Source organism: Euleptes europaea, chromosome 10 (assembly GCF_029931775.1).
Source record: "Euleptes europaea isolate rEulEur1 chromosome 10, rEulEur1.hap1, whole genome shotgun sequence".
NCBI classification, from domain to species: domain Eukaryota; kingdom Metazoa; phylum Chordata; class Lepidosauria; order Squamata; family Sphaerodactylidae; genus Euleptes; species Euleptes europaea.
Window position 1 is genome coordinate 66,059,218 of NC_079321.1, and position 13,422 is coordinate 66,072,639.

General features: G+C 43.3%; 1 protein-coding gene across 1 annotated transcript; it reads left to right on the forward strand.

The window, feature by feature from the left end:
- The first annotated feature begins 8,059 nt into the window (after nucleotides 1–8,059).
- GTF3C6 (general transcription factor IIIC subunit 6) lies at nucleotides 8,060–12,331 on the forward strand. The gene is made up of 5 exons (XM_056856934.1): nucleotides 8,060–8,141; nucleotides 8,932–8,995; nucleotides 9,811–9,855; nucleotides 9,979–10,089; nucleotides 12,014–12,331. The coding sequence occupies exons 1-5, from the start codon at nucleotides 8,073–8,075 to the stop codon at nucleotides 12,310–12,312; spliced, it is 588 nt and encodes a 195-aa protein (XP_056712912.1). The 5' UTR covers nucleotides 8,060–8,072; the 3' UTR covers nucleotides 12,313–12,331.
- Nucleotides 12,332–13,422: the final 1,091 nt, after the last annotated feature.

The window sequence follows — 13,422 nt, forward strand, 5'->3', positions numbered from 1 at the left end:
GGCCTTCCCCCATGAAAACCTCTCTAGAATTGACAATCTTCCCTTTGATGGAACACCTCTTTAGCACTAAAAGAGGTGATGCCCTATGTGTGTGTGTAAAGTGCCGTCGTCAAGTCGCAGTCGACTTATGGCGACCCCTTATGGGGTTTTCATGGCAAGGGACTAACAGAGGTGGTTTGCCAGTGCCTTCCTCTGTATAGCAACCCTGGTATTCCTTGGTGGTCTCCCATCCAAATACTAACAGGACTGACCCTGCTTAGCTTCCAATATCTGACCAAATTGGGCTGTACCATGCTGCCTTCCCTCCTATGCCCTATAGCATATGAAAAAGAATAAATTCACAGCTGAGACCTTGGGAGTTGTTCCACCTAGCCCATGTCCTCCTTATTATAGACCTTACCTTACTACTTATAGGGGCAGGGGTTTATGGGGGGGGGCACCCTCCTTTGTATTATGGGCCTTTCCCTACTTATATAGACAACTGCATCAACCCAGGATAAGGTCTCCTACTTATGGTCAACCACCTCAGCCCAAAGGGAGAGACTGAGGTCCCAGTCACATGCCCACAGTTCCCAAATTGAGAAATGCCATTCAATTCCCCTCTCACTTGGAAGACTATTTCTTAGGACCATTCGGTCCTCCTGTCTAGTTTCAGAAAGGTATATCTTATAATTCCAAATAAATCCAGGCAACCAACCCCATTTGGCAACTCCACCTCTTGCTCCCAGCTACTGGCAGAGGCTGGTATCCTGCAGAAAAAGGCTATAATGAAGGTTCTGCTCAAGGTATTTCCGAGTGGACAAGAAATGGGGGGGGGGGAGATCATGATCTGAGAAACATGATCTGATAAAGGAAGCTTTGACTCTCAAAACCTTATACCCCAAAAAACGTATAGGTCTTTAAGGTGCTACTGGACTCGCATCTAGCTCTTCTACTGCGGACAAAAAAAGGACTACCCTCTGAAATTTGTTCCTGTTAATAAAGGAATTCAGAATGGTGTCAATTTCCAGTGTTCTCCTTTTACTGCACCCAGATATCTAGTTTGTACCTCTACACCTGCTTGATGCCTATTTCACATCAAGATCAGAGCATGCTCCCAAAGGTACCTCTGCTTTCAAGGTGGCACACTACACATTCAATACACAGTCTTCCCTTTCAGAGTAGCAACAGCTTGGGGGGGTGGGGGCGGGTGTTTCACCAAGGGGGCGGCTGTCGTTGCAGTCTATCTATGCAGACAAGTATGTGAGGTCTAGCCATATCTTGATGACTGGCTAGTGGTAGCCAACCCAAAGGGAAAACTATTGTGAGACATTCATTTAATCTTAATCCCGAAAGCTCTGCATTTAAATGTTAACAAATCCAATCTAGAGCCCATACAGAAGCCGATCTTCATGGGCGCTGATTCGAACTTCTCCTTAGCAAGAGCTTTCCCGCCTCTAGAAAGAATCCTGGTAACTCAGCTTTGGATCCTTTGATTCCAGCATCATAGGTTCCAGCCATCTCCATTCAGAGACTACTCGTTTTATCACCTAAACCACAGCCATAGTCCCCGTTGCAAGGTTGCGAATTTAAATGCAACTGTGGGTTTTCAGCCCCTCCCACAATGCAAAAGGTTACGCCTGCCCTGTCACGCTCCGTTCCCTTTGTCGGTGGACACAGCAAGGCAGTCTTTATAGGGTCGCCGTAATGCAGAAGTGACTGATGGCACTTCTCACATACACACACAATATTCCAAATAGTAGAAAAGAGCAAGAGTCCAGTAGCACCTTAAAGACTAACAAAAATATTTTCTGGCAGGATATGAACTTTTGTGAGCCACAGCTCACTTCTTCAGATACAGCTAGAATGGGAATCCATCTGTCTTTAAGTAGAGGAGAGTGAATTCAGACAAGCATTGGTATGTAAATATTAACAGTATGTAAAAGTGAATAGCAGAGTGATGGGATTAGGTGCATTCATGGCTCATTACCAATGCTGATTTCTCCACCCCCATCTCTCCCCTGGACATCACAGACTCTTCTGCATACCACACCTAATCCCATCACGCCTGCTATTCACATTTACATACTAATGCTTGTCTGAATTCACTCTCCTCTACTTAAAGACAGATGGATTCCCATTCTAGCTGCATCTGAAGAAGTGAGCTGTGGCTCAAGACAGCTCATCCCCTGCCAGAAATTTTGTGAGTCTTTCAGGTGCTCCTGGACTCTTGCCCTTTTCTACTACTGCAGACAGACTAACACGGCGACCCACCGTGAACAAGATTCCAAGTGCAGCTCGCCCCCTTACCGGGCCAGATGATCGGTTTACCCCCATTCCTAAAACTGCCTCCGAGTTCCTTTCCTCTCTCAGCGGCGCAGTCCTAAAAGGCCAGCCGAGACCCCCCGGCTTCCTAACCCCAGAAGGCGGAGGTCCGGCTGCCGTCGCGCGGACGAGCGGACCGTTTATTTGAATTTACCCGCTCCTCCCCCCCCCCCGAAACGAAGAAAGCGGGCGTTCGACCCACGGCACGAGGAAGCGCCGCGTCCGTTGGCACGCCGCCGCTCGCCCTTCACAGGGAGCCTCGTCCCCGTTCAGCGTTCTCGCGCGTTTCAGCGAGATTTCACAGGCCCCGCCCCTTGCGGCGACGCGTCCGTGGGCGCGAGCAGCGCAACCGCCGCCGCTCGCCCTTCAAAGGGAGCCTCCTTCCTTCGTCCGTTCAGCGTTCTCGCGCGTTTCAGCGAGATTTCACAGCCCCCGCCCCTTGCGGCGACGCGTCCGTGGGCGCGAGCAGCGCAACCGCCGCCGCTCGCCCTTCAAAGGGAGCCTCCTCCCTTCGTCCCCGTTCAGCGTTCTCGCGTGTTTTAGCGAGATTTCACAGGCCCCACCCCTTGCGGCGAGTGAACTGCCGGCCCGGCAGTTCACTCGCCGCAAGGGGCGGGGCCTGTGAAATCTCGCTGAAATACGCGCAGCTTAAAACGGCGGAGGGGTGATCACGTGATGGTAGCGGAGTCGCTGCTGACATGGAGACGGCGGAGACTCTTCCCGAAGAGGGGACGGTACACGTGGAGGTGGGTGGGCCGCCTGTGGGTTGCGAAATCCTCTTGGGGAGGGGCGGGGTTGGGGAGGGGCGGGGCCTCAGCTGGGGGTGTGTGTGTGCGTTAAGTGCTGTCAAGTCGCTTCCGACTCGTGGCGACCCTATGAATGAAAGTCCTCCCAAATGACCTGTCTTTGACAGCCTTGCTCAGATCCTGCAAATTGAAGGCTGTGGCTTCCTTGATTGAGTCAGCCCATCTCTTGTTGGGTCTCCCTCTTTCCCTGCTGCCCTCCACTTTTCCTAGCATGACGGTCTTGTCCAGTGACTCTTGTCGTCTCATGGCGTGACCAAAATACGACAGCCTCCGTTGAGTCATTTGAGCTTCTAGGGTCAGTTCAGGCTTGATTTGATCTAGAACCCACTGATTTGTTTTTTTTTTCCAGCAGTCCACGGAATCCGTAACCCTCTCCTCCAACACTCTCCAGTTGGGTGTAATAATGCCGTAGAGGCCGCCCTGCGAAGATGCCGTTTTCAGACATGGAACTGGTCTCTGCAGCGTGGAGATCAGGGGGGGGGGATCTCCAGCCCCTATGCGGAGGTTGGCCGCGCTAGGTGTGGCCTGACGCTGCGTGTGTTGGGTGGAAAGTAAATCTCACTGAGTACCATAGAACTGTTTTAGTCCTATATATAGGTGCCCTGACCCGGATGGCCCAGGCTAGTCTGAGCGCGTCAGGTCTCAGAAGCTATAGCAGGGTCAGCCCTGGTTAGTATTTGGATGGGAGGCCACCAGGGAATACCTTCCTTTTATCCCTTAGAAGCTCCTTGATCAATTGCTCTTGAGTAGCATATATCTAGTGTTGGAGGGATATAAGGATTGAAACAAATCTTGCCACTGACAATGTAGCCTTGGGGTCCCTATCGCTTAGTAAAAAAGGCATTATGTCGATCACAGAGGCATTGGATTTGTATATTAAAAGGGGGAAAATATAGTGCAATCGAAGTTCCTCGTAAAAGCGGCATTCCCAAAGGGACACTGTCCTTCAGTGTAACTCCTCTGAAGATGCCTGCCACAGCTGCTGGCGAAACGTCAGGAAGGAAAATACCAAGACCACTGTCACACAGCCCGGATAACCTACAAGAACCAATTCCAAAAGGGCATGGGCTAATGAGTCAATACAGTCAGAAGAGCAAGACCAGGAATACCAGGGTTGCTGTGCAGAGGAAGGCACTGGCAAACCACCTCTGATAGTCTCTTGCCATGAAAACCCCAAAAAGGGGTCACCATAGATCGATGGCACTTTACACACACACATAGGTGCATGGGATTGTGGTCTTCAGTAATTTGTAGCACTTTTGCTCAGCTGTAGACTCTGTAGAGTAGGAGGAGTAATCCTGTTACACAGTGTAGTCCTAAAAACACCGTTCAATGAATAAGTAGACCTGCCTAGGATTGCTCACTAAGACTTTTGAAGCAAAATTAAATGTAGGTTTATAAAATCCAGTGGAGATAAATTAACAATGCTTATTCCAGCATAAGCTTTTGGGAGTCAGACCTTAGTGAACTGGAATAAATGTTTTTAGTCTTTATGGTGTCAATGGGTTTGGATTTAATATTGGAGTAAGTGTGTCCTTGTGCATGTGTAGAATGAACCAACCCCCCCAGTCCTGCCCAGAGTAACCTCAACCAGTTCTCAGTGCATCCACTGTCTTTGTATTTCTTAAACAGACTTACCAAAGCCCACTGATCCACGTTCACTAAAATAGATTGAAATCTTTGATAAGCATGAGCTAAATGCACTAAGTTGCTTTCTGCTATCAGACTGTTGGTCAGTCTGCCTCTATGGTGACATGTAGCAACAGTTTCCAAGGTTTGAGCAGAAATCTTTCCTGCTCTGCTACCAGAGGGCTTTTAACTGTAAATGGCAAGAACTGAACCTGACTTTTTTCTGCCTGCAAAGCACAAACCATTCTAACACATTGAGCTATGATTCCTTCCTATTGAGGGAGTGGGGGGGGAAATCATTTTTTTAATGCTGCACCATTTGCGCTGCAGTATATCTCTATGGTACAGGATTTGCATTAAACCACACAGAACTGGCATAGTGTTGTGTTGCTGCTGAAAGATGTTGCAGTAGTTTTATTGCAGTATTCTTCAGGATGTTTGAAGCACTGTAGACAGTTTAGGAATAACAGCATACCTACTTCAGCCTAGTGGACAGAGTATCTTTTTTAAATGGTAGCTTCATCCATGCTTCCTTACTCAGTGTAAGAGATATTGAAGAAAAGCCTAATTTTCCTTGGCCTAGGAGCAAGCAGAGGGGAATCACATTAACTAAGTCATCACTAAAGTGGCAGCACAAAAGTAAAGTATTTTTTTTGCTGGAACTAATGTGACAGTAAATTACTTCTGGTGGTCAAAAGTGTGGAATTGCTTTGGCCTTCTTCTTGCATCTGTTAATGTATTTTTCTTTGTTGTGATATCAATAAATATTATAGAATCAGAGGGTGGTACTTTTTTAAAACAGTGATTTATTGGGACCCTATCCTACCTAAAGGACATAAGGCTGGCAACTTAGGATGCCTCATTGTCTCATGGATCTGCACAGTCATTATCCCCTGTGTCCCAATATGCCCTTAAAAATACTATTGCAGGACCTAATCAGATACTATCTTGGGCTCATCCTCCAATTATATATCCTTCCGTCTCATCTTCTAATATATGCCATCATGTGTCTATATTGGACGAACAGGTCAGTCCCTATTCAAAATAATAAATAAACACAAATCTGACTTTTAAAATAACAATAGTTAAAGGCTAGTAGGGGAATATTTTAGTCTTCCAGGGCATTCTGTCACTGATCGAAATATTCCTGTTCTCCTACAAAAAGACTTTAAAGGGGGAATCCAAGGTGAAAGTGCTAAATTAGACTCTATCAAGAAGCTCAATATCATCTCCCCCATCTTTGAACAAGAATGTATGAACATGAGAAGAGCCCTGCTGGATTAGACTAGTGGTCCATCTAGTTCAGCATCCTGTTTCACACAGGGGCCAACAACAAGACTTGGAGGCAAGAGGCCTTCCACTGATGTTGCCTCCTGCCGCTGGTAATCAGAGATTTACTACCTCTGAACGTGGACGTTTTCTTTAGTCGCCATGGCTAGTAGCAACTAATACCTATCCTCCATGAATAAGGATTTGGGCTTTCTCAGTCGGTTTAGGTTCTATTCCTAAAGATAACATTTGCAGAGATTAATTACTTCAACTAAACCTTTATTTATTTATTCCATTTGTTGACCCGCTCTTCCTGGCCAAAGCCAGTCTCAGATCTGTGCAGTACTCTAATTGGATCTACTTATCATGTTTCACTGTATGCTTTCCTTGATTAGATCTAATTTTACATTAATCCTATTTTGCGTAACTAATCTACAACTGAGAATGGTCTTCACCCACTATTAGTAGTTTGATTACTCTTGATTGGCTCTTATTTCAAACTGGCCTTTTTTGTAACATCTTCTTCCTGCCAATAGTAATAGTAGTACATTTATTGCGGCATTGTGCCAATAAAGATTAAGAACATAACAGCAATGTTACCGCGGGTACATTGATATTATTTAAAAGTTATGTCATATTAAATTGAAAGAGTATATATATTGTCGAAGGCTTTCACGGTCAGAGTTCATTGGTTCTTGTAGGTTATCCGGGCTGTGTGACCGTGGTCTTGGTATTTTCTTTCCTGACGTTTCGCCAGCAGCACATTAGCACATTATCTTGGTACTTACAGGACAATGATTAGCACATTACCTTTAATACTTTTTGCAGGACAATGATTCAGCTCAAACCCAACCCCTTTCTGACTATATATTACTCTTCCTACACACTTGACACAGAGACACTGTCCTTCAGTGTTACTCCTCTGAAGATGCCGGCCACAGCTGCTGGTGAAACGTCAGGAAAGAAAATACCAAGACCACGGTCACACTGCCCAGATAAAATACAAGAACCAGAGTATATATAATTAAAATAATTTACAGTTAGGTAAAAAATAAACATTTTGACACATATTAAAAAAAAGAAATTTTTCTTTTCCTTTCTCTTCTTTGTTTTCCGTAATTTCTTTGGATTTTATCATAAAAGACTTTGACAAAGTTTATAGATTGCTGCACAGAATTTGGCGACCTCACTAATTTGGTGGGGATTTTCCTCCGAGAGGAGCTTCCTAACCTGAAATTTATCAGAATATCTTCCTCCTGCCATTTCTCTGTTGGTTGTTGCTATAAACATAAATTTCTATATATTGCCGAAGGCTTTCACGGTCAGAGTTCACCGGTTCTTGTAGGTTATCCGGGCTGTGTGACCGTGGTCTTGGTATTTTCTTTCCTAACGTTTCGCCAGCAGCAGTGGCAGGCATCTTCAGAGGAGTAACACTGAAGGTGTCCTTCATTGTTACTCCTCTGAAGATGCCTGCCACAGCTGCTGGCGAAACGTCAGGAAAGAAAATACCAAGACCACGGTCACACAGTCTGGATAACCTGCAAGAACCGATACATTTCTATGTTTAATAGGTGGACACTTCAAGCATCTCATGAAGTGAGCTCTGACTCATGAACACATATTCTGGAATGAATTTTGTTAGTGTACCACTGGCCTCCTGTTTAATTTTTAAGGACAGGGAACAGAGCTTTTTTTAAAAAATCAAATACATGTGATGTCTGAAAAACGTGTTAGGAGCTACAAGCCAGTGGTAGAGAAATACAAGAATCTACCGGTATTACATTAAAGCAAAGTTTCCTAAAGTGGAACATCCAGTCTCCTTGGACAAGCTAGAGGTGGTGGTGGATGTTTTGGTCTTCCATAGCATCAGAAACATGGCTGCAAGTATGAGTGTCAACCAGCTGCAACGTAGAGATGGGAGCCTGGTATGTTCGTGTGTGTGTGTATTTAATAGTATAGTTGTATAAGAAGAATATATTTGCCCGTCTGCTGGGCTGAAAAGAAGCCTGTAAATGCCTTATTTATAATGACAATCATAAACTTTCTTTTCAGGAACAACTAGTCATGGTGGAACTGTCGGGAATAATTGATTCAGATTTTCTCGAGAAATGTGAGAACAGGTGCAAGATTTTGGTGAGTGTGAAGAATACAACTCCGAACTTTTCTGTTCTTGAGAACTATGGCAAACTGTATAATTTAAAGCCTGCTACAGTCAGTGGCCCCATGGCACAGAGTGGTAAACTGCAGTACTGTAGTCCAAGCTCTGCTCATGACCTGAATTCGATCCCAACGGAAGTTGGTTTCAGGTAGCCAGCTCAAGGTTGACTCAGCCTTCCATCCTTCCGAGGTCAGTCAAATGAGTACCCAGCTTGCTTGGGGTAAAGGGAAGATAACTGGGGAAGGCACTGGCAAACCACCCCGTACAAAAAGTCTGCCTAGTAAACGTCAGCATGTGATGTCACCCCATGGGTCAGGAATGACCCAGTGCTTGCACAGGGGACCTTTACCTTTTTTTACTTTACAGTCAGTGGACATGGTTCTGCTGATGAAGAGCTTTGGTCCTGGTTGTAGGAGAACATGCCTGTCCTGGGCTTGAAGAGCATACATTTCTATTTAGCTATGTAAATAACTGTTGGGAAGCTGTGGCCAATTATAGCTTTCCACTGTAGATATACATGGCAAAATAGGCATGTATGTTCTTTGCACAGTACATTATATGTGTGTACTCATGCAGGAAATTTCTCATACAAAATGTCCCTTAGTGAGTTTTAGAGCTTTCAGTAGGCTTAGGCTAGTCTTTAAATACAAAAGTTTCTTGAAAATAATTAACATTGAGCTGGTTTGTAGTAAATAGGTCTGTTTTGAATTGCAGACCATCTGACTTCAAGATAATATTGTTTTTTTCTTGGTTTCTCCTTTGCAGGGAATAGATACAGAGAGGCCCATTTTACAAGTAGACAGATATGTCTTTGCTGGGGAGTATGAAGGTAAGAGAAATGTTATGAGTTGGGTACAGTTCTGATTTTCATTGTATTCAAAGAACTGTAAGTAGTTCAATGAAGCCATTTTTGTTGTTACCAGTAATCTCTTAACTTTTTTTCTATGAAAAATCTTCCCAAGCTTAAAACTAAATCAATACATCAAAATATAAAAGCTAAAATAACTAAATAACTAAAAGCAGACAGCTACAACTTTCAGTTCTAAGTTTTTATTCCGGTACAAATTGATTCTGAAGCTGAAGAGTTTCAAAAGCATTTTGCACTATTTACTGGGCCAGTCAGGACCCCCGTGGCGCAGAGTGGTAAGCTGCAGTACTGCAGTCCAAGCTCTGCTCACTACCTGAGTTCGATCCCAATGGAAGTCGGTTTCAGGTAGCTGGCTCAAGGTTGACTCAGCCTTCCATCCTTCCGAGGTCGGTAAAATGAGTACCCAGCTTGCTGGGGGTAAAGGGAAGATGACTGGGGAAGGCATTTGCAAACCACCCCGTAAACTAAGTCTGCCTAGTAAACGTCGGGATGTGACGTCACCCCATGGGTCAGGAATGACCCGGTGCTTGCGCAGGGGACCTTTACCTACTGGGCCAGCTAATCAAAGGGGGAAAAATTAAATTCCTCTGGTAGCACGAGCCCCTTGCATAATCCAAAACAATTGTTTGGATCCTGGCCACTATTCCTTGGCTTCCTAACTTTATAGAGGCTGATCTCCTAAATTTTCATTTGATTTAGAAAATATGGGTTTTTTGACTGTTAGACCATGTAGAAAAAAGTTTGTACTTTTCCAAACTGTTCATTGTTGTCTCCAGATACCCTTGGTACCTGTGTGGTGTTTGAAGAAAACAAAGATTGTGGTAGGTAATGCACTGTTTGTATCTAAATTTTTCAGAGGCGCAGGGATGGTTGCCAATGTGTTAAAGTTTAAAAGAGTAAGCTTACCACTTAAAACCATTCTGTTGTAATTTTCTTTAAAGCAGATGCAGAAGGAAACCAAAAATTAGAGCTAAAATACAAGTACCACACAATGAAGAAGCTGAATATGACTCGAACACTCCTGAGTGAGAAAAAGGAAGGAGAAGAAAACACAGGTGATTTTCAAACATTGTGAAATCATCCTCAGTATAGAACCCTCTAACTACTTCACCTCCAACCTATTCTGTCAGAACTCTTTCATTCCCTCCCCCCCCCACACACACACACAGGGACTTGCAGTGATCCTAATTCTTTCAGTGGTCCTAATGGGATTTATTTCTACATCTTATAATATTTTGTATCTTGATTGCTTATAGGCCTATCACCAGCACTGCCAAGAGCCACCATGTGACCCCATATGACCCTGATCCCAACTATGTGTCTAAGATTATAATTTCATATTTGTACATACATTCATATGCATACCAATATAGGACACACTTCTTACATCTGATGAAATGGGATATAGTTCATAAAAACTTCATATCACAACAAATCTTTAGTAAGTGAATCAGTAAGAAATCTGTTTAAGTATAGCCTTGTACTTTTCGCTAGCACAAAAGGCAAACTGATTATGCAGTGGTGCTGGATGGAATGAATGAATTGAAATGAATGGGCTTAGACTGGAGTAATTCTCCTTAGGATTGTACTGTAAGACTGAGAAATGGGGGGAATTAGAAAGGGGGAGAGAGAAATGAAGGCATATCATGAAACAAAGAGAGGAAAAAAGAGAAAAGTGTGGAAAAGAGGAAGATAAATTAAGAGGAACCGTTGTTTTATTTTCTACCACACACTAACAGGGAAGATTTTGCTGAGCAGACAAAAATATGGAGCTGGGTAGAAAAAAAGGAAGAGGGAAATAGACTGCTGGAAACAACCTTGATAGGTGACTGCAGCCTGACAATGATTGTAGCAGCCATTAACTGTACTGGTTAGTCTTGCTTTGCTCCAGTGCTGGCTTGGTTGATGAGTTTAGCAGGATGTGGAAGTGCTTGTCTCCTCGTTGTAATCTTTGCAGAAAGGCACCCTAAATAGAAAGCAGAGTGGCTGCTACTTACTGTGCTCTGCCTTCCCTGTGCTCCTAGTGAATGCAGTGCAGAAATGTATTAAGAGGTTTTTTTTTAAGTAAATGCATTCAGTGACTGCAGCATGACGTTGGCTTCAGGGGCCTTCCAGCTGACTTGAGCCCCCTAAATTTTGTCTCCCTGGTGTCCCCCCCACCAGTGGCCCTGCCTATCACCAATAAAATATGCAAGAATATTTGGGTTTTCCCATACAGACACACCTCATTCAGAAAGTCTGGGGTTGAAGTACACTGTCCTCCTTACAGATGGAATAATGGAACAATAAGACTGAAAAGGAAATGAGGATTACCTTGTCAAGTCACCTGTTTCCAAGACAAGGCCCTCCATATGTTAAACTGTATGAAGGTCACAGGCTAATTAAGTCAGTTATATACTTCATGCAGAGAGCAGGAGGAAAGATGCCTGTTGCTAGAGATGCCAGTCTGATTCAGGGAATAGTTGCAAGTGTAATCGTCATGATCACACTTGCATTTTGATAATTACGCCATCTAGACTTGGAACCAACTTGTTCTTGGGTTGTCTGATACACAACCACTGCTTGATGTATTTGTGACGGAAGATCATATGGACACTTCTGTAAATGTTTTGAGTGAATTCATATGGTTAGCTCTCTGGCTGTGTTGGTTCCCAAATGTGAATGATGAGTTTCTCTTCATTTTGGTCATAATTTTGTGTGTGTACGATAATCACCTGCTATGTAGTCAACCTCCACAGTTTGTTGATTACTATAGGTATAGCACTATTATAGTATGTGATGCTTTACAGAGTAACATAAGCAAAACAAAGGCCACTCAGTTCCTCAAGGAGTTTGCAGTCTCAGTGTTGATATTGGGGAAGGGATGGAAGGCGCAAGGATCTAAGTGATGAATGTGAGTGTAGGATGGATTTAATACAAACTAGTGTCTCTTTGTTTTATAACAGAATCTTTCCACTCACCGTTTTCATTCTATGACAGGTGGTGGAGTGGAATGGCTAGAGCTTAAGGAAAAAGATTTCTCATATAGCAGACCTAACATGATCTGCAATTTCTTATACGAAAAAGAAGAGATGACTGAGCCTCAAGACAAGCTGGCAGAAGAATCTGAGGGAGAAGCCAGTGACAAAGGAAACTTTGACGAGAACTTGGAGCCTGAGATGCAGCCTAGCATTGAAATGGATGACTCTGCCCAGGTCTTGGACAACACTAGCTCTGAAGCAGTGGACTCTCCTTCATTGAATACTCAGGATATTACCTTAGATGATTCTCCATGTTGATGTGAAGTCTGTAATTTAGAGATGATCACTAATAGAGATAATTCATAGAATGTGAGTTTGAGAGGCATCTCTCTGACTTTTGGCTTGTGTATGTAGTTAACTGGAAAATTGAATCCTTGCATGGCAGTTTAGGATCGTAGTTCTGAAAACTGTGCACCTAGTGTATGCCCCATGAAGCTTTTGACTTTTCTTTCTACAAGCAGCCCACCACTGCCTGACCATATTGCAACACCAGCCATTTTTTAAATTCAAGAGAGTTTTATAAGCATTTTGCACAGCCAGAAGCTGCCATTCAAAGGAAAAAATATAGTTGGTCATTTGCAGCCCCCTGGGCAGGCCAACTAGGACTTTCTGGAGTGCAGCTTTGTTTTCTTATGACATCTCACTTCCTCAGAATTGCAAGGAACGGAGATTGACAAAGAATTGATGTTAATCCATTCTTGATTATTCTATGTACACAAATAAATTTGGAAAAGATTATGCACTTGTTTATGAAATACTTTTTTTGCTGTTCTCAGATATTTAGTTTTACTTATTTAGTGCAAGTATATTCCCAGTAATTCCCAGTAATGGGAAAGATGGGATTCAGAGGTCCTTTTTTGAGAGCAACAGAATAAATCTATAGAGGAGGGAAAGCAATAATTAGGGTAAATGAGGGGCTCTCGGAAGAGATCCCTATACAAAGAGAGGTTAAACAAGGGTGTCCATTGTCACTTATGCTGTTTGCATTGGCAATGGAACCTTTGGCTGATAGAATTCGTAACAGTGTAAGAATACAGGGATATAAGATAGGAAAAGAGGTGAAAATTAATCTGTTCGCAGATGATATATTATTGATAATGGAACAACCATTGGCAGGTCTTAAAGAGCTAATGATTATTTTGCAAGATTTCAAGAATATTTCAGGGCTGGGAGTAAACATTAAAAAATCAGAAATTATGTGGTTCAATGGAACAAAAAAGGAAAAAGAGGAAGTCAGGAAATATACAGGAATGAAAACAGGCATTAAAAAGATTAAATACTTGGGAATACAGAATATAGAAAGAATGGTAAATATTAATTTTAAGGAGATATGGAAAAAGATGAGTAAGAAATGGAGGAATGGAAGAA